The 26,547-nt window shown below is 30.6% G+C and overlaps 1 protein-coding gene across 3 annotated transcripts in view; it reads right to left on the bottom strand.

Moving 5' to 3' along the window:
* Positions 1 to 229: 229 nt before the first annotated feature.
* LOC143045482 (AP2-associated protein kinase 1-like) overlaps positions 230 to 26,547 on the bottom strand; it is a 34,103-nt gene continuing 7,785 nt past the window's right edge. Inside the window, exons 3-17 of one of the 3 annotated variants that reach the window (XM_076218012.1) lie at positions 26,342 to 26,447; positions 24,237 to 24,376; positions 23,704 to 23,825; positions 23,009 to 23,090; positions 22,461 to 22,593; positions 21,754 to 21,857; positions 21,086 to 21,168; positions 19,906 to 20,033; positions 18,708 to 19,195; positions 17,651 to 17,775; positions 17,101 to 17,193; positions 14,969 to 15,102; positions 14,378 to 14,467; positions 12,531 to 12,599; positions 230 to 6,706 (exon numbers count right to left, since the gene is read on the bottom strand). In XM_076218012.1, coding sequence (XP_076074127.1) covers positions 5,037 to 6,706; positions 12,531 to 12,599; positions 14,378 to 14,467; positions 14,969 to 15,102; positions 17,101 to 17,193; positions 17,651 to 17,775; positions 18,708 to 19,195; positions 19,906 to 20,033; positions 21,086 to 21,168; positions 21,754 to 21,857; positions 22,461 to 22,593; positions 23,009 to 23,090; positions 23,704 to 23,825; positions 24,237 to 24,376; positions 26,342 to 26,447 — 3,567 coding nt within the window. In that variant the 3' untranslated portion in view covers positions 230 to 5,036. Of the gene's footprint in view, positions 6,707 to 9,684; positions 12,466 to 12,530; positions 12,600 to 14,377; positions 14,468 to 14,968; positions 15,103 to 17,100; positions 17,194 to 17,650; positions 17,776 to 18,707; positions 19,196 to 19,905; positions 20,034 to 21,085; positions 21,169 to 21,753; positions 21,858 to 22,460; positions 22,594 to 23,008; positions 23,091 to 23,703; positions 23,826 to 24,236; positions 24,377 to 26,341; positions 26,448 to 26,547 lie in introns of those variants that run through there. The other 2 variants (XM_076218013.1, XM_076218014.1) reach the window with 2 other exon arrangements.

Raw genomic sequence — 26,547 nt, 5'->3', positions numbered from 1 at the left:
TTCCATGGTGTTGTTTTGACATCGTGGCATATTTAATCTTTGGTGTTGTTTTGACTTCTAAGCATAAATTTTCCATTGTGCTGTTTTAACATGTAGGCATATTTTTTCTATGGTGCTGTGTAGCATCTTGGTGCCTTATTTTTAATGATGTTGTTTTGCTGTTCCATTTATCGTCCCACATACTTTCTTTTACCAATATTTGTGTATAATAATATAGAATAAAAAATAGTTTCATAAAATGTTGAAATGTTTATGATGATAAACAACAGACTATCTAGCCAAATAACAAACTGTACAAAACAATTGTTTATAAATTACAACAAAAACAAGATTCCTACTTGTTAGATCATACATGTTATATCTTGAATAATTATAAAATATATTTCAATCCTTCTTCACTGCTAAATACTTTAATGTGCAAGTGGTTGGGGTTTAAAAAAAATTCAGATAAATTTGTTGAGATGAAGGGTTTTGATATAAAAAAAATGTGCTTGAAGTTGTGTTAATTGTATATGGTGCACACATGCATTCCATGTCTGTACTTTAGTTATATATTATAAAACATTCTTGGAGTAGAATTAGAATAAACATATTCAATTCATCTTGTGGAATTTCCAATGTAAAATAACTCATATTTTTACTTTTCAACTATGAAAACCAAAGATGGAAAGAGATTTTTTTCACATAAAGATCATCATCATTGAAATATTTCAATATAATAAAATAGAGGCCCCCAAAAAGCCTGTATCGCTCACCTTGTAACTATGGTCAATATTAAAAATAAATGTGCATAATTATTTACCCCAAGTCTATTGAACATGGGTATAAAAAAATGACTGACATAAACAAAAGGAGATGAGTATTGAACACATTATCTCATACCAACAGTTCTCAATCTGAACAGCTTGCCATCTCTCATTTTCAAAAATTAATGAGATTATGCATCATAGGAATGTTGTACTGCTTTAAAAATCAAGGTTATGAAAACCTGTTTTTATCATTAAGTAAATAAGATTACGATAAATGGTGTCACATGATCACATGACTAAGAGTGCTATCTGTTGATCATTCAGTCAGTATGTTTAAAATCTAACATGTACATACTTTTTCATTCAATATTATTATGATTAGATTTGAAATATAGCTAGCCCCTAATGACAACTCCTGATAACTTTATATCAACTTTTAACCTTGCTTCCAAAGTTATAAAGATATAAAGGCAAAATCAGAAAATTAATAAAAACTTACATATCAAATTTTAATCTCAGGATGTTGGAACTACCAATGCTGATTTTTTTTTCAATTTATATGACTAGCTACTATAGTTTTCCAAACAAACACAAAAAACTGTCAAAAGCATTCCAGCTAGATGAACCCCTATGTTCTATTTTAAGCCACAATGGCTATGTTGTTTGTTCAACATGGATGAAAATCAAATTTCAAAGAAAACATCCTAGATGAAGTAGACAATTTTTGTTTCCATTCACTGGTTGTAAATTGAAAGATTTACAACCAGATGCTCCCCAGGGTGCAGCTTTATACGACCGCAGAGGTCGAACCCTGAACAGTTGGGGCAAGTATGGACACAACATTTAAGCTTGATACAGCTCTGAATTTGGATTGTGATTAAATAGTTGACACAACATAGGTTTCTGACACAGAATGAATGTGGTCTAAGAACTTAAACTTAAAAACTTAAAATTTTTAAATTGGACATTTACCTATTATGGTCCAATATCCAAAATCTAAATACATGGTTAGATTCAGCATATCATAGAACCCCAAGAATTCAATTTTTGATGAAATCAAATAATGTTCAATTCTAGATCAATTTGATAACCAGGCCCAAATATTAAAAATCTAAATACATGGTTAGATTCAGCATATTGAAGAACCCCATTTATATTCATTTTTTGTTGAAATCAAACAAAGTTTAATTTTGGACCCTTTTGGCCCCTAATTCCTAAACTGTTGGGACCAAAACTCCCAAAATCAATCCCAACCATCCTTTTGTGGTCATAAACCTTATGTTAAAATTTCATAGATTTCTGTTCACTTATACTAAAGTTATTGTGCGAAAACCAAGAAAAATGCTTATTTGGGCCCTTTTTTGCCCCTAATTCCTATACTGTTGGGACCAAATTTTTTGCGGTCGTATAGAAATCAGCTTACTGATGCAGACACACTCAGAGTGTTGGCTACAGCTCAGATGGCTCTTCAGTTCAGGAGAGTTTAAACAGTTTAACCTAATATATTGACAATATGTACCCTTAAGCTTATAAACTGTATAAATAATAATAGTACATTGTACCATCATAGTATTATGAAAACAGCAAAAAAACACATTTGCAAACATACTGTGTCTATCAAAAATGAATAATTGAATGCCACAAAAATAAATTTTAAGTAATATCATAATGCTATTGACTGCAAAGCACAAACAGATGCAAAATAAATAAATATAATATCAAATGCATTTTACTCTTTTTGTACATATCAGAAATAAACAGTTTCTATTTTAAATCTGGGTCATTTCCAAAAACTTCCAACATATCAAAATATTCAAAATTAACACTTCTAGTAAAATATTTGAAATATTTCCATAGGCATGATAGGTAAACTATACAACTTAATATATATGATACTTATTTATCTGAATAATATATTACTCAAATGATTGATAAGGAAAGAGATCAATTTCTTACTGGTAATAAGGATCTGATATAATGAAAGGAGCATACTGTGGTCTATGAAAATATAAGCATGGAGACAAAAAATATTTGTAAATGCGATTTTATGTTGGTAAAATCTTCAAAAACAGTCTTCATTTAAGCAAAAAATTGTCATTAAGGTCAATGAATATAATCATAATACATATTCAAAATGTTACCTTATACCAGTATTTAAATGTTGTGCCTGCTTGTAAAAGAAACATTGCTATAATTTTTGAAGAAATTTTGCTTAAATCTAATACATTTTTGGTTATTAAAAGATATCTACCAGATAAAAAACTAGAGGCTCTAAAGAGCCTGTGTCGCTCACCTTGGTCTTTGTGAATATTAAACAATGGACACAGATGGATTCATGACAAAATTGTGTTTTGGTGATGGTGGATCTTACTTTACTAAACATTCTTGCTGCTTACAATTATCTCTATCTATAACAGTACTTTCTGTGGAAAATGTTATTGAAAATCTTCAAATTTTAAGAAAATTGTTAAAAATTGACTATGAAGGGCAATGACTTCTTAGGGGGTCAATTGACTATTTTGGTCATGTGACTTATTTTTAGTTCTTACTTTGCTGTACATTATTGCTGTTTACAGTTTATCTCTATCTATAATAATATTCAAGATAACAAAAAAAACAGCAAAATTTCCTCAAAATTACCAATTCAGGGGCAGCAACCTAACAACCGATTATCCGATTCATCTGAAAATTCCAGGGCAGATAGAATGTGACCTGATCAACAATTTTACTTCCTGTCAGATTTGCTCTTAATGCTTTGGTTTTTGACTTATAAGCCAAAACTGCATTTTACCCCCATGTTCTATTTTTAGCCATGGCGGCCATCTTGGTTTGTTGGCCGAGTTACCGGACACATTTTTTTAACTAGATACCCCAATTATGGCTAAGTTTGGTTAAATTTGGCCCAGTAGTTTCAGAGGAGAAGATTTTTCTAAAAGATTACTAAGATTTACGAAAAATGGTTAAAAATTGACTATAAAGAGCAATAACTCCTAAAGTGGTCAACTGACCATTTTGGTCATGTTGACTTATTTGTAGATCTTACTTTGCTGAACATTATTGCTGTTTACAGTTTATCTCTATCTATAATAATATTCAAGATAACAAAAAAAACAGCAAAATTTCCTCAAAATTACCAATTCAGGGGCAGCAACCTAACAACCGATTATCCGATTCATCTGAAAATTCCAGGGCAGATAGAATGTGACCTGATCAACAATTTTACTTCCTGTCAGATTTGCTCTTAATGCTTTGGTTTTTGAGTTATAAGCCAAAAACTGCATTTTACCCCTATGTTCTATTTTTAGCCATGGCGGCCATCTTGGTTGGTTGGCCGGGTCACGCCACACATTTTTTAAACTAGATACCCCAATGATGATTGTGGCCAAGTTTGGATTAATTTGACCCAATAGTTTTAGAGGAGAAGATTTTTGTAAAAGATAACTAAGATTTACGAAAAATGGTTAAAAATGGACTAAAAAGGGCAATAACTCCTAAAGGGGTCAACTGACCATTTCGGTCACGTTGACTTATTTGTAAATCTTACTTTGCTGAACATTATTGCTGTTTACAGTTTATCTCTATCTATAATAATATTCAAGATAATAACCAAAAACAGCAAAATTTTCTTAAAATTATCAATTCAGGGGCAGCAACCCAACAACGGGTTGTCCGATTCATCTGAAAATTTCAGGGCAGATAGATCTTGACCTGATAAACAATTTTACCCATGTCAGATTTGCTCTAAATGCTTTGGTTTTTGAGTTATAAGCCAAAAACTGCATTTTATCCCTATGTTCTATTTTTAGCCATGGCGGCCATCTTGGTTGGTTGGCCGGGTCACGCCACACATTTTTTAAACTAGATACCCAAATGATGATTGTGGCCAAGTTTGGTTTAATTTGGCCCAGTAGTTTCAGAGGAGAAGATTTTTGTAAAAGTTAACGACGACGGACGACGACGCCGGACGCAAAGTGATGGGAAAAGCTCACTTGGCCCTTCGGGCCAGGTGAGCTAAAAATCAGACAAAAATAATTTGAATTTATAATGCTGTTTAGAATAGCCCAACTATTATCTACTAAGATTCTTCACAAATCATTTTGGTTTAACTTTAAACTTAAAAACTATGTTAGATTTTACCTAAATATAGAAAAATTGCCCATGATTAAGCTATAAATTTTGAAAAGCATTTCTATAATAAACTATAATTTAAATTGCCTATGCTGGTAATGACTTTTTATTATTAAATTTTCTAATAACATTCAACTCTTAACTAACATTACAACAGTATCATTTTGATAATATATCAATTTTCTTTTTTGAACTGAAAGGTTCATTAGTTGCCATGGATTTTTTATGTTTCCTTGGCCATGTAAATGTATCATAACTACCAGAGCTATTTACTTTCAGAGCTTCTGAGGATGCTATAGCAACAGTATATTTTGGTTCTTTAGTAAATGCAGGATGTCGTATACTGGAAACATGCAGAGAGTTTGACGATTGTTCAATGGAATGCTGGGATTGACCTTCATCATCGTCATCGTTAAAACTCATGTTAGAAAATCCAACAGTTTCTCTTGGACTTGAACGACCTTTAACCTTTGACCTGGAATGTTTTGAATTTGTACTGGAATTTAATTCACAATCTTCATCATCGTAATCATCATCCTCTTTATCACTGTCCACATTTACAATCAATGAAGCTTGCTGATCTTGACATTTACGTAGATATGACGTCTCTAATTGATTGTCTGAATCACACTCATCATCAGAAAGAGGCTGATAATTTTGAGATTTGGATTTATTAGGTTTGGCAGGCGTACTAGTATAGTTACCAGATTTGGACTGTTTTTTAGTATCCTCTTTCGCTGTGGAAGGTTTGCTCATCATTGATTGAAATGGTACTGAACCAAAGATGTCAGATTTTGTAAAAGTACTTGACAATGGCACTGATGAAGTGAATGGAACAAAGTTAGCATCAGTTTTCACTGGAGGTTCCTTGACGTACATAAAATTCTGTTCTGGTGATGCCTGTGTGACAGGATTGCTGTAAATAAATGTTTGTTCTATTGGAGATGTGGTTGTCATCACAGAAGACACCAAATGTTTGGCATTTGTTCCAGATACAGTTTTCGGGCTAAACGGCGCCTTATCAAATGGATCTTCAATATCAGGACTAGCATTATTAGAATCTAAAAGAGGACTTCCAATAGAGTGTTGTGTTTTGGGTAAAAATGTCGGTTTAAAAGGAGCTTTGGAGAAGATATCTGTTGTTTCAGGAGCAGGTTTGTGAGGTCTATTTTGAACAGTACTACTTGGTCGTTTTTTCCTTGATGGTTTACGTCGGAATGGTGCAGAAACAAATGGATCGACTGTAGGTGAAAGTGCAGGACTTAACCCTCCTGCAAGTGGTGACACTGTACTACTGCTAGGAGTACTATTGTCTCGTATATCCTGGTTGCCTTGGTGATTACCTCCATGTTCATCATCCTCAAGTTCATCGTCATCAAGTAAAGGTCGTACTCCATATTCATGTCCTACTATTGGGTCAGATGATGTAGCATTTACAGTCGTGTCTGACTCTTTCCTACTTGGCAGTTTACGATTTACGGTTTCCTGGTTAGATTTTATCGTCACAGGACGGCTACCATATTCATCATCAAGTTCTTGATAGCGGAAGTCTGCCATTTTACCTTCACCTTGTCCACCAGGGTGATCATCCTCGGCATAAGATGAACTAGAATCTAATTTGACACGAGATTCAGTAACTTGAGGTTTCTTGTCTTTCTCTTCATCTGTATCTACCAACTGCTGATATTTTGATGATCTACTTAAAGCTGCTTTAACCAATGAAGAAGATGCACCAAAGAAGTTTTGTGACTCTGATTCTTGGTTGACTTTCTCTTGTTTCTTTCCATTATCTTGTTTGTTTATATTGTCTTGAGCATCATCATCTTCATCTACAAAAATGAAATAACTTATTTTTAAATTGGTGCTATATAAACATGATAAAGAACATAACTAAAATACAAATAGATGTCTGAGATACTTAATTTTTTTGGTTTTCTTCATATTGACCAAATAACACATCAGTAAAAGATAAGCCATAATACATGAGTGCTGTGTGTTTGGTCGCACATTTTTTTCATTGTATGCATTCTTATGTAATTGAATAAGTTCAAGTAGAAAAAGAAATGAACTAAATCTACTACCTGTTCTGGTGTAACAACATAATGACAGTGTACTGATAACACCTATATTTGTATTATATCAGAGGAGTGAATATTATACAGGATACATTTCACATATGAAAAGTAGATTGTTTACTTTTGCTATATGTTGCTACAATGATTGATCAACCCAGTCTTTTGGCTGCATCTCTGGGGATGATATTTTTTGGTATCCACATCCTAAAATGTATATTTGATGCTTGCTTTAATAATTGATATTTTCTTTAAGGAGTCAATAAGCTTCCTTGTAACTCTGGCTTAGTAGACCACTCAACAAAGGAACATACAAATGTACTAGTACTTGAATAAATCATGTTTTATGTATAAATCAATGCAAAAATTAAATGAAAATTTAACTGTTTTTTTTCCCAGTATTCAATGACCCACCACATAGGATGGCTAATACATTAAAACATTAACATGAAAAAAACATTTTAAAAGATGCCTGTAGAACACTACATTTTTTTGTACTACTTTCCAACTAAACTTTGTTTGGTCTAGTTGAAAAGAGGCCTTTTTTACCCTACCATATATATGAGTAGAAAAACAAAAGATATGAGGTGTATATTCATGACACAAAATTAGTACATGCACATCACAAAACATACAACAATCAAAGGAACAGTGCTTTTATTACTTCTTACGTAAACCTCAGAAATGTCTAAGGAGAAATTGTGAAATTGTGAACCTCAGAATCACTGTAAAAGCAATTAGACAAGCATATACCATTACTAATATTATTTGATTTTTGTTGTTGTCAAGACCACAGATCTGTGTAGTAATGTATTATAATAAATAGTCTTATCTGCAAAACAGTGTACCTGTTCAGCATATTAAATTGACCACAACTGGGTACTTGGTTTATAATTTTAGATGTAAAATATATCATATTGCAATATTATATGATGCATGCTATTTCTGCAATGTATATTCAGTGTAACCAGTAAAGGAACAATCTTTCGCACATTAATGCCATTTTGAAACTATTATTTCTTTAGACGGTAAAATTATATTTGAAGAACTATCTTGCTGTAAATGCCAGTCATTGAATATAAATCTGGAGGAAAATACTTGTGTGATTACTTCACTAAATTTTGAGATAGAAAATCAAAGGATATGGGGTATCCTTCCATGACACAAATTCAATACAGACACAGCAAAAAACACAAAAAGCAAAGGAACAGCGCTTTTATAGCTGTTCTTCATCTTAGTTAGTGAAGAGTGGGTTCAAATTAATTCTGCAACTGCTCTGAAAAATGTCTATATCTGTGTTCTAACAATTATGAATAATTTGTAACAACAGCAGTCGGACTGGTTCCATAGCATGGTTATACAAAGTTTTGGTTTGAAAAAGGTCATTGCTGGTTAAATACTTAATTGGCAGATATGGGTAAACTGGTTCCCCATAAATATACCAAATCACAAACAAATGACTGAGAGGCTGGGCCAAATATCTCTATGGAAATGAGATGTGCATTACTTATACAACTTCATACCAAATATCTTTGACCTATCACTAGTTGTTTCCTTTAAGCTGAACTTATCACAAACTAAAAACTTGCTGACTCTGACTCAGAAAACAGCATGCCTAAGTCTTGCCTTTGTTACTCTATATAGGTGAGAAAAAAATATAGTTTGAAATGTTCTTGGTCATGTATCTGTCATCTGTTGTATCTGGATGTGTGTTTTTTTTTTTAATTTTGTAGAATTTTAAAAATGTTGATTGCAGATGTTTATTGTCTCTTTTGTATTTCTTCATAAAATTTCTAGACTCATATTAAGAGCTTGACATACTGTTCAGACAATAATCTATTGTTAAAGTTGACCTTTAGATGTCTTTTGTTGGTTTTGTTTTATGTGTAATTGTGTTGTCTAATTGACATATTTTCCACATCTATAAATACCAACATAAATGGAAACAAAACAAAATATCACTTGAGAGCAACTATCATCATGATAAACCAGGTCATGGGTGAAAACCAAGGGTCATTGATTGTTATGGGATTGAGTGGAAGAATAAAATAGCACACATTTGAGGTACATTAATGCATAGTTTCATATATTGGTGTATATCTATCCCAGTTCGAATTCATACTAGTGACATTTAACAATATTCAGAAAGTAGATTAGTTTTTAGAGAGATTTTTATACCATGATACCTGAATGAACATGTTTTGTGTGGTGTAAAGGTATACATTATTGCAGAGGTTTCTGAATTGGTAATGACAAAAGTATATTGAAACATGATCCATTGGAAAGACAAAAAGTTTACCAGCCTTATTCTTTGCCTAAAAAAGCCTTACCCTGTGTGCATAATCATTTTACCTTTCTATGATTTTATACTACTCTAAATTCAGAAATTTTGCAATGCTATTATTATTGCAAACATGTTACAGAATAGGTTTCCCAAAAATAAATAAAAAGCCCCCATTTATTGATAATATTTTTTTATGCAGCATTGTCTGAAATTCCAATAATTTTTCATAGATTTTTTCAAAAGTTAAAAACTTGCAATAATAACTGATGTAAAAATTTCTGGATTTACAGTATATACAAATGGAAGTTTTTAACAACCATGACTGGCTATACTGCCCTTGCACGGTCGGCCATTACAGTATATACAGATGTACATAATATTAGTGATGCACATCCATTTAAGCAAATTGAAAATGATAGGATGTTGGCAGTTCTAAAATAAAGTCAACAAAAATAGTTTAATGATTTTATTGTACTCAATATTCACAATAAAACTTTTCTAAAGAAACACAAAAATTTCAATAAATCATACAGCATAAAACAATTGACTATTGCACAAAATTTGACTTATAACTATTTTAAAACTGCCAACATCTTATGTTAATTTGGTATAGACTCAATTCATTTCTGTTTTATATCAGATACAAGATTGGAGCCATATTTTTACAATTTACTGTGGATTTGAAATTAAGTAAAATTATTATTAGATAATGTCTATCAATGTGAATACTTGAACACTCCAGGTCATTTTACAAATTATATATTTTAGAACATTTTATGCTTAAATTGTATACTGACCTACCAACATACCTAGAATAAATTTTGCATTAAATGCAATATCATAAATGAGAGAGTCTATATCAAAAATATCAAGCCACATAAATCTAGTTCAAGTTTCTATAAGCTATTTTCAAGACAATAACCATTTTTTGTTAAATGTTATATACTATTGGTACTTGGTACTGAATACAAATACAAGCTTTAAGAATTTAAAATCTATTTTACTGGCATGTTAGAAAATCAATACATAATTTCTATTATTAATATGTATTTTAAATACAGTAACAACAATATTTTAATTCATATTTTTAGTGTCAGAGAAACTCTTTTGTTTTTTTTTGGTGCAATATTTAAACTTTTATCTAAGAATTCCATAGTTCTTTAAATCTACAGTACCAACAGTGTTAATACCCACTTATTTGAAATAACCATTCTTTCAACAAATATCATAACAGTTATTATTCTAAAAAATAAACTATACATGCAAATAACAATACCTAGCATACACATTCATTCCATAAACATGCCAAAATTTAGTAATTATCACATTCAAAACTAAAATGAATAGTTATTAAAAGATGTATTAAAAAGTTTCTATATCTAAATTATGTTCACAGCATTATTGAATTGTAATTAAAAATGAATTAATCAGATTTTTTAGATTTTAGTTTATTTTTATATGTCTCCTCAAAGTATAAATCTTGAGGATTGAACTGTTCTGTTTAATTCATTAAATTAATTGATCAATAGGTTAAATCAGAACACTGAAAAATTACAAATAAAATATAATGGTTTGAAATACCGTTTGATATATATAAATGTTGGTAAATCCACAATAAGAATATATCTCAATGTTGACATGAAAAGTATTTCACTGCAGTTTCAAGTAAAAATTACTGTACATATCCAAATATATATAACAAAATCTGCTTCATAACTTATAATACATGTCTAACATTAAAAAGTTATAAAAAAAAACTTAAAAATAAACGATGTTTACAAATTTGTAAATAATTATCTGGCACATAATACTATAAAATGCATTGTAAAACAATTGGTTAAAGCTATAAAAAATACAATAGAAAGCAACATGCTTTAGTTATAATCTTTCAACCAAGCAGAACACCATCAAAACAATTATTGGTTAATATTATCTTACACAGTAATATCTGAATGGTTTCATCATGAAAATATTTGGTGCAATATTTTTTTACTTTTGTAAAACAATTCAACAATTTTTCAAATATTTAGTATCAACAGTAATTCAAATAACCATAGTTTCAATATCAGCTTTTAATATAAACTTCTAAGCAATCATAACACTGGCATTATATTAAAGGTCTTCCTCAAACAACTTGAGCTGGTAAACAATGCAAAAGAATTTATGTTGACAGACCATGATGGAAAGGAGAGATTGTTATTTTTAACAATCTTCATGGAAATGAAATGTACCAATGCTAAAACATGTGTACCCTTAATATTACTTGTCATATTGGTTCTCTTTAAACTTTTATATTGGTTATCTATAATGAACATTAACCCTGTGTTATATGCATGAACTTTTACGAAAATACACCATGACTAAACTATTGAATATCCAAAGAAATGTGATTCGATGATGTTGATACAACATACAAAATATCATTGACCTATCTTAAATGATTTTGTTAATCTTTCTTAATCACAAATTGGACTGTTGATACAAAAAAAAGCAATGCTCATGCCATATTTTGAAATGTTCTTTCCATGCAAGACAAATCTTATATTTTATCATTTCTTATCTTTAAGCTTTATTTATATGCAAATTGTGAAGCCATTGAGATTAAAAGCAAAGAAATTATTAACATCTGCAATATGCATTAATATAAGCTCTTATTGGCTTAAAGTAAAGCATTAAAACATGGCAATCCAGATTTAATATTTTATATTATTCTGATCTTTGACCAAGTTTATGTCATAAAACTATGAATTACATTGTACTATCAAAACCTTAATGAAAATTATTTTAAAAGTTAAAAAGTTCCTGAACAATAATATTCATTTGTACTACTTGTTTATAATATTATGCCATGCTAAGAAATAAAATAAGAATTCAGCAAAAAATCTTTAACTTAAAGTACATATTCTAATTCCTGTTTATTAAACCTTTAAAGCTGCTTTTAAAAGCATGATACATATGATACAATGATTCTTAAAATATATATACACATATATTGATGCAATAACTATAATACTAGGTAGGCTGAGACAAAATTTGCCGCACCAAATAAACTTATCAAAGCCATGGGTTTCTCCATGATACAAGAAATCAATAAAAACAAGTCACTGAGAACACAACACAACGGAATGTTCAAAACCTGAGGTAATAACAATTCAAACTTCTTCCCATATAGCTGCTTTACAGATGTTACTGGGTTTCCAATTTAATGAGTAACGTCGTCTGCTTCTGGTATCTACAATAGGTTATGTATAAAACATTGGTCAATTAAAACTAATTGTAATCATCGATGAAATTTACCTCCATAATCAGAGTTTGAGCTGTTATTGCTTCTACGACCATGCTGCTTCCTCTCAGGGCCTTTCTCACCTGCAAGGGACAACATTCCATATTCAGTCATGCGGAACACATGCAAACTACAAATCAGTCATGCTTATCAATACTGTTAAATAACATGCCTTTCTAGATATATTATACTTGTATTCATAAAACATGCTTTCTAAAGTATGTAGTTATTAAAATAGGTAATGCTACATATCATTTACAAAAGAAAAAAAACACAGTTTTGCAATAAATAGCATAGCATCAGCACAGACGAAAGAGTTAGTAGCAAACAGATATTACAGCTAAAAATGTCAATAAAACTTACATACATTAACGAAAAAAAATACTAGTATTACATGGTTGCTAAAAATGGATATCACTTAAAAGCTTAAAATACAATGTACTGACAAATTCCAAACAGAGGAAAATGGCTTATGACACAGTATAGAAGTATTCATTTCATATTATATTTTAAAGCAGATAATGTTATAACATATTTTATAAGCAGATATTGTTATAATTTGAAATACTACAAGCATTTAAAAATCAGCATAAAAACTTTAAAAAGCCAGCTCAGTTTATATAACTTTTATAATGATACAACACAATACAAAATATAATTGCTTGTGAGCACAGAAGGGTAAAGATTGCTTTCAATTTGAAATACAAACTTCAAATTAAGCAACATATTGTTTTAAGCAATGTAACACTATAATTTTTATGTAGTGGAGCATCTTTTTAGAACAGGTAAATTAACACACAATGAACAACTTGCGTAATATCAATAAAAATACTTTTCTTGACAAGTATGGTTATACACACACATAATTTGTACTTTGAATAGATGTTATATCAATGGATGTGGATAGGATCTAAAAAATAATCCAACTCATGGCACTATGTTATTTGTACAATCAAACTTTGAGATGTGCCTTTGAAAATATAGCTATTAAGCCAGTGACAATAGGGGTTTGATTGAATTGCATGTAATCTTTACCCTAAATAAACCTTAATCATGCCAGTTTTACATTTAAAGCCATCTTGTTTACAATATCTTGTCAGCAGGCAAACATTTGTCATTTTCTATACTTCTTATATAAACATAAAAATATTTGCTGTTTCTGATAAAGAAGAATAAATCTTATTTTTAATATGTCGCTTTAACAGCATATCTTAGGCTCCTCAATTTGTTGGCAGTTTGATTTAACATATTTCCTTAAGGCCAAATTTAGTTAAAACTGACAACCTGTGTTAAGAAAATATTTTTTTAGACAGGAACAAGTACAACCATTTAATGACACTATATATAACTAACCCATATTGATCCTTTAAGACTTTGCAAATTAAAACTGTAGGATTATAGTGAAATAAATGAATGTTGACCAGCTGACAAGAACCTGTTGATAATCTGCATTGATTTTTGTCCCATTGTTTAAGGACATGTTAATGCTTTCTCTATCGTTGCCAAAAAGCATAAATGTGTTTATTAATGTCTAAGAAGCATAAATAATTGTAAGACATAAAGCTCTATTGTATAAATATAAGCATCACTTAATGTAAATTTTTGTTAAGCTTAACCAATTTATATGATTTTTTTAGTCATCAAATAAAACAAAATTTTCAAATATTTCTGCATGTTTAATTATTGACTCCAAATATTACTTTGAATGACCATTGCTATTAAATCTTATATAACTAGTGTTTTACAGAGAAAATTTGGCAGAAGTTCCTGAGAATACTTAAAATGCCTGGATTTTGTTTCTCTTTACCATTCTTAAGCTTATTGCTATAGGTAGAAGATAGTAAATCATGCTCACACTTACCAGGTTTTTTAAATGGGACATTAGTAAATGGATCTGATGAATCAGAGCCAGACATCACTAAATCTTCTCTACTCTTCACATTGGATATACCTACAAAACAGTAATAAATGGGACATTAGTAATATAATCTGATGAATCAGAGCCATACATCACTTAATCTTCTCTACTCTTCACATTGGATATACCTTTACAAAACAACTTATACATGTAGAATAATACAACAGAAATGGATTTATAAAATAATGTAGGCTTTTTGTAAGTTTAACAGGACCAGTGATTAAAATTCAATACATGACCATTATGTAATGAGTATATAGGTATTGGTTTAAGAAAAAGTATGCTGATAAGTGATGACTTTGAAAACACACTAAACAATAAAGCATAATCACATAATGCTATAAAAAAAATTTCAAGCAGCTCTAACTTGTAACTCATGAGAAAAATACAAGAAAAATTCCTTAGTACACATAGATGTAAACCCGTATAATTTCTCATGAGAACATGGTATAAAGGTAAAAGAAAAAAAAAAAAAATTTATATGCGTATACTCAATAAGTAAAAGAATTTCCAGGACATTTGGTCATAACTTACTACTATTAGATCCTCTACGTAATTTATCAAATTCTTTCCCAAATATTTCCTCCTCTGTATCAGGACCAAAATTATCATCGAAAGGATTCCAATCAGCCACATCTGCAGATAATGCTCTTGTTAGATTAGGGGACCTGAAAAAAGTGGATTCAAAAGATGCATTAACATTAGTGTTCTCCCCAGAAATTTTGGATAGCATCACATTTGGCGTAAAAAATAATTTGTATTTTTTTCAATGTAATCTGTCGCGTCGTGGTAATGCTGTATTTCCTTTGTTATATACGTTATTGTTTATTACAAAATGTATTATATTGTTTGTATGCTACAGGCCCTTTTTTTAGTGAATAAAATGTTCTATTCCACCCCTTCCTTTGTACCTATATTGTTGAATTCATTACTGAGAATACAATTAAACTAAAACCATGATAACAGTATTTTCAGTTTATGTTTTCTTTATTCATTTATAGTTTCAGAATTATTTTTTTCCTCTTGGGCCAAATAAAAATATATGTGTATAGATACAATTGCACTAAATGTGTAGGAAAAAAAAAAAGGAAAGAGAAAGTATCATATAGCAATAAAATTTAAATTAAAAAACTTTCTTTATCATGTCTATCAAATATATTGGTTCATGGTCCCAGTTGTTTCTTTTTATCAAAATGATATATATTTTTTACACAAAGTTATCTAATAAATAGCCTGTTAATGCTTAGTTTTCTCTTTAGGTATTGTTTTCTGTCTACTGTGCCATTTGTGGATATGTAGTTATTATTGTAATATGCGGATTTTTGTCATATCTGGTCCAATTCCAATCAGCAGTTTACACTAAAATATTAAATGGCCGCCGAAAGCAATGAAAAATACGAAAATAAAACAATGTTTGACAAGAGATTGGGAATAAATGTGGCGTTTTTAATGCATTAAATGGATGAAACATAAACTAAAGCCAATTATGATCACTTTCTAAAGAAAGTACAAAACTTATATAGTTTAAAATCAAAATTTTTACTCTCGATTTACAACTAGTAATAGGAAGAGAAAGAAAGTAATACTAATATTTTGAAAGTCATAAAAAGATAAGACTCAATCTCTGTTTAAAAGAGAAAAAATGTTTGTTTCTTTAATTTTCATTTTGCAAACATATATTTTGATTTATTTTCTGATTTTCTGATTACATTTTCTCCTTGTCGATTGCATACCACATGGTTTAATCATGTCACAAGTGACAGCTTGGGGTATTAGTATCCAACCAGTTATCACCCAAAGGGCAATTAACACCAATGTAATCACTTTAGATTGCCTCTATTGTCCGACTTGAAGGGATTACAATTAACGGTGATATATTTTTTTTATGATCAGAAGCGGTAATTAGATGAAAGTTCACAATTTAGGACATGGCTTTGCCATACAGAAACGAGAAAAGTAACATCCTGAAAATAATTATAGCGTCGCGGTACCGCGACGCTAAAACGGCCTGGGGAGAACACTGCATTATTATATTTTAACATTTAAACTTTAATTTTATTTTCAATTGTCTCAACAGTTGAAATATTTTATCTTTGTTGCACTTTTCTCATAAGCTCTGAAGACCTCTGTAATTCAGAACTGATTTTTAAGTACATTTTTTACCATCTTTGCCTAATCATGAAATACTGGTAGTCTATATCCTTACAAAAGTTTCCTCTGTTTCACTAACTTGAACAGTTAATTTTAATCCTTAATCTTGACCTTGCAACAGAAAATTTGTGATCTTAATCTTGGGCACATTCAAATTGCACACAAAGCACATTCTTGTAGTGTCTTAATAAATAATCGATAACATTCATATCCTTCCTGAGAATTACAAAGTTATGTGCATGTACAGAAACACATTGTTATTTCTATACACATGCATATATAACTTTGATTTTGGAATCCAAAACAATTGTAACTATTCAGGTTATAAAACACTCCAAATAAATATGCACTATTAATGTACCATAATTTCCATAAATACACCTAATAACTCTTGCAGCCTAAACCAAAATGTTTTGTCTTTATTTGAAAAATTGTAGACATAACTGCATTAAGGATATAGTTGTGAAAGCTTCATAAAGGCAATGGTTATAACAAGCTGATAATAAGCTACATACCTAGGAGGTGAATGAGTAGGAGTTGTAGTAGCTGATTTAGACTTGGTTTGAGAGGAAGGAGCATTGAGAAGATTCGATGTGGCATGATAAGCTCTGAAATACAAAAAGGAAGTAATATTACAAGCGATGAAATACAGATATATATATTTATAAAGAAGCATAACAAGCGATGACATATAAGTATACAATAGTATCACAACCAATGAACTATAAAATAGAGAAAGAATTTTACAATGCACTTAACTTTATACAGATACCTGAAGATATCTTTAAAACAACATGTAACAAGTTTTGTCAGAAACAAATAATATATTTCTCTTTATATGATTTTTTTTTTAAAGTTTTAATTCATTTTTCTAATTTCATATTATCATATTTGTTTTTCATATTTCAAATTCCATCTTTGATGTAATCCTACAGCCTTTCTTTTTCAACAAGGGTTACAATTTCTGAGATTTGTAGATAAAATGTGGACAAAAATTTGTCCTGATTATAATGATTAAATGTGCATGCATTTTTTTGAAACACATTTTGATATGAGCAACAGTACCTGAAAGCACTTCCTTTTCCACCCATATGGAGAGCTGATGTATCGCTGACATAACGTCGATGTGATTTAGTCTGTCTCGATGGAGACGGCGGAGGTGTAATGGATATTAGTGGCTGATCATCAGACTGAAAGTAACATTTATTTTAAAGCAAGTGATACACAAATTAATGACATTCTGATTTCAAGTCGGTAGAATTCATTGACAAAATGGTCACTTTGTTTGATCATAATCCCTCTATCCCTTTTGACAAAATTAAAATATAGGTTGCATCTCTGTAAATATTGACAATGCAATTTCCCATAGGAACTCCTTTTACGGCGAAAACTGTACCACTTTTACTACGAAGTTTTGAAAAAATCTTATCCTAGAATTGAATGTTAATATGCACCACAATTTTTTTCAAAGGTCAAAATATATGGCTGTGCGGCATATTTTCAACGTTTACATGCCCTGAACTTCTCAGAATTTAAACTAACACTAATTTTCTTAACTACCCCTACCTCAATGAAAGGTTACCACAGATTTCAATGTAAACAATATGCACATGTTTATTTACTGGTAACATTGCCAAGTTATGTCTCTGTAAGATGGAACACAGACAGAATAACTGGGAACCAGTATGTAAACAATATTAATTTTTCTATGAATATTCAAGTTCTCCCCAAAAGAGGCGTGTTTTGAGAAACAGCTGTATTTACAAAATGCAACCTATAACTGTTGTTTCTGACAAAAGAAGAAAAATTGATGTTTAATGTTTACAATTTTCAAATATCTGTGCTAAAATATTTTTAGTGGTTTGCAGAAAAAAAGCATTTAACTATATCTGATTACCACCAAAACAGGTTGATAATTTCCAAAAGCCTTTGAATAGTTCACTAGCCAGTGGAGAAAATGTTAACTTTTCAGTAGTTGTAGTAAAAGAAAGTAATCCAGTTCTTATTTTCAGTTATAATGAGAATTTGAATTCATTCCAGATTTCAGATGAAATATACACACATAACCCACCTCACAATAATTATTAATAGGTTTTATTTAAGGAGGACACACACAACCTACCCCATAGTTATCCTTGGTAGGTTTTGGTTTCGGAGGAACAGGAGGCTTTTTAAAGTCTCCACTATCATCCTTTATCACATAAGCCTTTGAATACATATTGTCCATACTATTGCTATTAACAATTGGTTGACTAGGAGTAGATTGTCCATGGAATGACCTTGACATTGGCATTTGAGGAGCATTCAAATACGGCTGTTGTTGTTGTTGCATATATTGATTTTGTTGCATATTCATTTGTTGTGTATAAGCAGTACTTTGTTGTTGATACATCTGTTGTTGATAGGCCTGTTGTTGTAGCATGGCCTGTTGTTTTAAAGCCTGCTGTTGTTGAAGAGCCTGTTGTTGTTGATGTGCCTGTTGTTGTTGTAAGGCTTGTTGCTGTAACGCTTTTTGTTGCAAAGCTTGTTGTTGAAGAGCTTGTTGATGCTGCTGTGCCTGTTTCTGCAACATAGCCTGTTGCTGACTTGGTTGTTGAACAGGGGGCGGATCTAGAAATTCAAAATGATTTAACTTTTAATATCTACAAAGAATGTAAGGGACGACATCAAAAGATCGATGTAGGATAAAAAAACTTAAATCAAATAGTTTGGGGGTGGGGGGGTTAAAATTCTGAAAGTTTTGTATATCTAAAATCGATTTTTACATATATCCCTATTGGTAAATCAATTTTTCCCAAATTAAGTTAAGAGGGGGGTGGGGGGGTCAGTGGAAAAACTATGTGAATTAAGTTTTTTATCTTACATTGAACTTTTGATGTCGTCCCTAATGTATAAAGGGTTCACACTAACAAATTTTTTTCATAACATTCTGATGTTTGTATTAACTGTATTTATAAACAAGAATGTGTCGATAGTAAACAGGTGCCCCACTCACACTATCATTGTCTATTTTCATTGGACTGTAAAACCAGGGGCAGGGTCAAAACTCTAATTTGGCATTAAGATTAGAAAGATCATATCATACAGAACATGTGTACTTAGTTTCAAGTTTATTGGACTTCAACTTCATCAAAAACCTTGTCCAAAAAAATTAAACCTGAATTGGGACACAAGAATGAACAAATGCACAGACCAAAAAACAAAATGCCCCTTTACTTTCATAGGTGGGGCAATAAAACCCATATCAATTGTTTTAACCTGTTTTTTTGGGGGAAATATTTCATGTGATATTATATTATTAAAATGTTGACCATATTTACCTTGAGCTGTAGGACGTTTCCTTGGAGCTATAGATGTTGGTAACCCAAGAGGTGCTGGTACAGCTTGACCTTTAGGCCTTGACCTTGGTGTCACAGTAGTACTTTCTATTGATGGAGCTATCACACTTCTAAAACACAATGCAAGAACATTATTTTATCATCAACTGTTTATAAATCTCAATGGATAGGAACTTCCTACTAAGATCTAATAATGTATCCAGTTACAAGTAAAAGACACGAAAGACCAGATGACAATGTTAATACTTTAAAATGTTAAAACTTCTCAAGTTGAGATGAGCACTTAAAAAAGTTCAAATTTCCAAAGTTGACTGAGTGATACTTCTGGATAAACTAAAAAGAACCAACACTGTTGGTGTATAAAGTCATTTGCATGTTAAATTCTCTCAAAATGTTGAACCACATTTGATGAGAAGTAAAGTTGGTGGTACTGACGGACTAATTCATAATTCAAATGTACCCCAAAACTGTTCTATTTAATCCCAAACTTAAGGTAGTTTAATGAACTTCAGTTTTTAAAATAATTAACAACTTGTCAGATATTACTGTGGATTCATTAACATTCGTTGGAAACTAATTTTCATAGATTTTGTGGGTACAGCACAACCATGAAATTAAGGGAGTTCTTAGTTTCAAAGTAATTAACTTTTCAAAAAACTAGTTTATATAGATAGGGAATTAATAAAGGAATCCAAAGAGCAAAAATAATATATAGGTCACCGTGCTTGTTTTCGAGATATTAGCCATTGGAATTTTGGCGGGAAAATATTCTCTGTTGACTTTTCATAGCTTTTTCATTGACATGTTGAAGTTCTCAAAAACTGTTAAAAAGTAATTAAAATTTTATAAGACTTTTACAGATGTAAAAAGATGTTTAAAAGATTTGCAAAAAGAAAAATGGGGGTCACCAAGCAAATTTTTTCAAGGCATTCAAATGGTTAAAACCAGAGGATTCCGAAAATCTGACAAAAAATTTAAAACGTGACAAGCCAGCTTCCTTAAATGTTCAATGAATAATAAATTTTCAAAAGGAATGTATGCAGACTTGCTAAAACAATGCATCTAAATATCCACAAATATGCATTTTTTTCTAAATCCTCGAAAATTGGTACGTGGAAAAAAACTGAATCCACAGTACTTTTATTCCTAGCTATGGACTTACTTGACTGAGGAAGTTTTGATTTGTCTGGCTTCAGTTTCTGTCATAGGAACTGGTATTCTGGAAAAATCTGGTATTTCTAAATTCTGGAAAAACAAACAAACAGATACGTTAATGAACATGTAACATATTTACATACAAAGAGCATGAATATGCAGGCATTATAACAAACATACACCTTATTTTTTTTCTCCTCCAGAATAGTTATCGAAATTAAACAATCAAATATGAATTCATATAATTTGGATGTTTGTTAAAAACTAAACAATTCAAGAATTCAACAAAATGTTTTATAACTATGAATTGAAGGTCATACTGTCCAATACATTTTTGGTTGTTCACATCCTGAAGTATGTTTATAGAAGTATTTTTCCTGTCAAATTTTCTAATACCAAAACTTAAATTACCAATTATATTTCTCTTTGTTTATGTGGTTGATTTTTTTTTACTGTATTTACCATTATTACCATACACAAATTTTTCTTGCAAGACTATGTCATGCATACCATTATAAACATTTATGGTATAAATTCACAATAATCAACTCAGATGTATTTGATTATTGTGAATTTATACCATAAATGTTTATAATGGTATGCATGACATAGTCTTGCAATAAAAATTTGTGTATGGTAATATATCAGATATATTTTTATTTCTATAGTACTTACATTCATGTTAGGAACAGGAGTCTCTCCTCCAATTAATTTAAATGCTAAATTAGAAACTTGAAATATATCAGGTCTCTTTTCAGGATCAACTTCTAACATATACCCTACAAATTGTATGAAGATCAGTTATCATGTCTGTTAATAGGTGAAACATGAATTCTTTAATATCTACTGTAAAACAGATGATTTCAATAATATATATATGATCCCAATCCAAGTATTTGTTCGGCTAGAATTAAGAATTGTTTTTAATAAGCAGTCATATTTTTTTAATTGTCATCATAGTTCTTTACACACACTCAAAGGTAAAAGCTGTTAGAATTTGAAAATTACTTTCTATTTACCATCACTGTATTTTCTTTCATTCAAATGTTACAAGAACAATCAGAAATTCACTTTGTAACTAAAGAAAGTTTCATATTTTCATAAGGTGTTTTTATCAAAATACATGTTGGAACAAAGGAAAGGAAGTATTATTTTTAAACACAGAATGAGGGTAAAACTTTCGCTTCATGTCCAGTTCAGGTAAGTTAAATAACTAAGGAAAGTATGTTGATTGTAGAAGAATTTTTAAAGTCCCTTCCTATCCTCCCCATCAATTATAGAACATCCCTAAAGAACTGTTGTCTAGGCTTATCCTAAGCAGCATATTCTATGTTTTCAATGTTTACAGAAACTTAGATTATCCATACACAGCTTGTACTCACCTATTAAAGACAACAGTTTATTTGAATATTTACATTCATCTGGAATGGTGAAGTTACCCGATTGAATAGCTAACGTACTCTCTCCAAATGGCAAGCTGAAGAAACATAGCTTATATAGAAAACATCCTAATGCCTGCAAACAGAAAAAAAAGATTAACATGTACTAACCATACATGCCATAACTGTCAATATGTAGTCTAATTTTCACATTTTAAACACTTGACTTTAGGTTCTTTGTTAGTACAAAAGAGTTTAAGAGTGAGCATGGTGAGTAAAAGCAATCTGCATGAAACATCTAACCCATGGTCTAATTGAAATTGACTGAGTTTGGTGTTGGCTTACTACAGTTTAGTGATTTGTAAGATGTTAACTTATAAAAGAAATGGTATTTACTATACAATTGTTTTTAAAAACTAAAATCGAATCTGAAAATAATTTTGGTCAGTGTATTAACTAGTGTTCCAACTTATGTGCACCCAGTTATTATATGAATATTGATTACAAATTATTCAAATGTAAATGCAGATTGACTTTGATCAATATCTTACCCAAATATCTGACTTTGTTGTTATAGGTTTACCATTATAAAGATCTATCATTTCTGGTGCCCTATATGATACTGTTGTGTACCTGAAAATATACAAAACTTTTTGATACAGAAAATATGTTGACCTAAAAGTTACATATAGTTTAGAAATACAAATAAACTAAAACTACTTGGGCATAAGAGCATAACTCGAATAACAGCCATCAGCACATCAAAAAACTTAAATAACCAATAATTGTGATAATGGACAGACATGAAAAGCTGAAATTTTATTGTGGTAATTCACATGGTAACCACTCTTTGCTCTGACTTCTAAATGCCTCATGCTTAGTGGAGAAGTACCAAATATCCATTTTCAATTCTTTTGTTTGACCGGGTTTGGGATAGATCTAACAACCTCTTGCTAGAATGAAATATCATGAGAACCACTGAGGCAGTTCTCTTATAATTTTTGCATATGGCCATGAAAAATATTTGACCTGATCAGATTACATAACCTAATGAATGAAATATTTATGCTAAAAACAGGTGAAACTGCTAATTGTATATCACCTGCAAGTTCTGAAATGGGAAAAATTTCTGCAAAAAAATCAAGAATGCACTTATGGGCTTGATTGAACTAATATATTTATACTTTTAATGGTATGTATTAGTTTATGCTACATATTCAAGACTAAGGTAATAAAAACATCTTACTTTTGAATTTCCTCTTCAATCTGTGACACATTTATTTGACTAGGATCTAAAACTCTGGCAGTAGAACTTCCAAAATCACATAATACATAATGGTGACTTTCTGATAATAATATATTCTCAACCTGAAAAAAAGTTAAACTAATAAAAATGAATGAAATATAAGGACATAAAAACTCTATTAACTCACAAAATATTGTATGTAAACAGAATTAATTGATCAAATGTAATATCTTTTAACAACTTTATTTGGTAGTATTTTTCCCCATTCACTAGATGAAACTAAAAGTACTACATGGGAAAACTCACAAAATGATACTCCTGCCCTTATATAAATCAATGGTCAAGTCTGTGATTACTTTGAGAAACCATAAAAGTAAATTTAGACTAATAAAACATAAAACGAAGAAAAGCTAAAGTGTTAGAACTTAATTGTGAATAATTTATAATTTAGGGATTAAGGAGGCATTTTCAAAAAAATGTTGCATATGATGCAAATGTTGTGTTCAAAGCATATAAAACTTTGAAAACTTTACCTTTAAATCTCTGTGGATTATAGGTGTTTGGCAATGATGAAGTCGGGCAACAGCTTCACAAGTATCACAGAAAATACGTAGCACTTCTTTCTCTGTAAAACCTACAGTCAGTCTGTCATTCATTAACTGTATCACATTGGCTGGAATTAAAAGCACATGACATTAGTTTTAATAAACATAAAATGCAAAAAAATATTTGCGTTAGCATTGTGCATAAGTTTCATAACATTTGGTTGAGGCAAACTTAGGCCACACCAATTTAATTCCTTGTGCGACAGACCCGCCCGCACCTATTTTTTTCAAAACAGATTTTTAAATTTTTTTTTATATTCCCGCTTCCCGCATCCGGAAATGTAATTATGTCCATTTCCCTCACCGTTTTTTGTTGTTGTAAATATTATAAACAGATCTCAATATTTGTTTTTAAAATCACAGTCTAACTTGTATGTAACGATTTTAAACCTATAAGCACCCCACCACACTGTGTAAATAGCCATGAGAATATTTGTTTCAGCATGAAACCAATTAATCCCAAGTGGGAGTGCTCCTATATAAATATGTAACAGCAGAAATACCTGTACAGAACAAAACATTGGTTTCTTTCCCCCTTACTCATATTCCCTATCAAAAATGTTCGTTGTTAGAATATGTTAAGAACTTCTGAAAGAGTTGCCTTCAACTGCAATTATATTGTATGCTGGCGATACAAAACTATCCATACTCGCTGCAGGTTTGTGCACCTGTCCTGGTTGATTCAGGGACCTGTCGTTCAGCAGTTATCGTTTGTTGATGGGGTTCATTGGTATTTTCACGTTTGGATATATATAAATTAGATCGTTGGTTTTCCTGTTCGAATTGTGTACACTAATAATTTTGGGGTCCCTTATAGCTTGCTGTTTGGTCTGGATCTGTGTAAAAGGCCGTACCTATGCTATGTTTGTTATTATCAGGTTGGGAACAACCCTCCCTCAGACAAGAGGTCATTTTACTGTTGTAGAAAGAAAATAGAAATACCAAGGATTTGTATTGTGCTACTATACAAAACCTTTGAAAACTTAGAATTTTTTACTCAAAAAGAGGAGAAATACATCATATTTTAAACAACTTTTCTAAAAGAGGGATCCACTTATTTTGAATAATATTAAACTGTTAAAGTAAATGTGTTAACATGGTTAAAGTCCAGGAATATTACAAAATTCTTGGACAAGATTTGACTATTTAGATAGATATTATAGTTCTATCGGAAAATATGAGCCCTTGTGTACTAAAAAGTGTTTTTTTACAAAAAAATATATTATAACTTATATTGACCCCTCATAAAAGAGATATTTATAACATTAAGGGTTTGTTCTGAACCTGATTATGACTTGGATGAAGAATTGTCTCATTGTCAGTCACACATACATAGACCACATTTAATTATTCAATTACTTCTTGTTGAACATGTTGAAAGGTTATAAAATAATTCATAAATTTAAGAAATGTCAAAGTACAAGTTTAAATCAAGTTTGCTTTTCAAGCTTCGCCTCAAAAATTTGCAAATTAAATATTATTTTATTAAAATTTTCAAATCACTCGCTCGCCCCCAATTTTTGGATTCCAAAAATCCGTAGAACAATCAATTAAATTGGTGTGGCCTTAAGTTAGAGAACAGAAACGAATATTTCAGCAATTTTTTCATTTGTACAGGTGCATAACTCTTGAATGGTTAAAGTGACCCCATGAAAAATCAAACTTGATTTGTGTGTTTTGTGGTAATAAGCATTGTGTATAAGTTTCTTAACATTTGGTTGAGGTAAACTAAAGTTATAGAACAGAAAACAATTTTGGGACGCATGTACATACATACGTATTTACGTACAGACGAACAAGGGTAAAACTTTATAGCCAATCCACTATGGTCAGGACATAAAAATTTCATTTATCAATGTTCATCAAAATTTGAAATAAACCTCCCTTTCATAGATAAAACAAGTTTTATCGTCCTGATATCATGTTGTCTACTTTGCTGAAGTTTCTAAAACACATACATTTGAATATTAATTGATTGTTTCTACTTAGCAAGTTTGTTAAAAATAATAACTCCACATGTACAAGACACTCACATCTACAATACTGCATTAATATCATCACTTCATAAACTCGGTTAGGAGTCAAATTTATACTGGAGTCTACATATCGAATTATATTCTTGTGTCCAGTCAAAGTTCTCTGAAATGAAAAATTTATAATAAATAACTAATATACAAGTAGTTATATAATTGATCGATGAACCAACTGAAATATATCTAGCTTTTGAATAGTAAATAAA

The sequence above is a fragment of the Mytilus galloprovincialis genome, chromosome 9 (genome assembly GCF_965363235.1).
Source record: "Mytilus galloprovincialis chromosome 9, xbMytGall1.hap1.1, whole genome shotgun sequence".
In the NCBI taxonomy this organism is placed as follows: Eukaryota; Metazoa; Mollusca; class Bivalvia; order Mytilida; family Mytilidae; genus Mytilus; species Mytilus galloprovincialis.
Note: the sequence above shows the minus strand (reverse complement) of the source record. Positions and strands in the feature narration are given on the sequence as shown.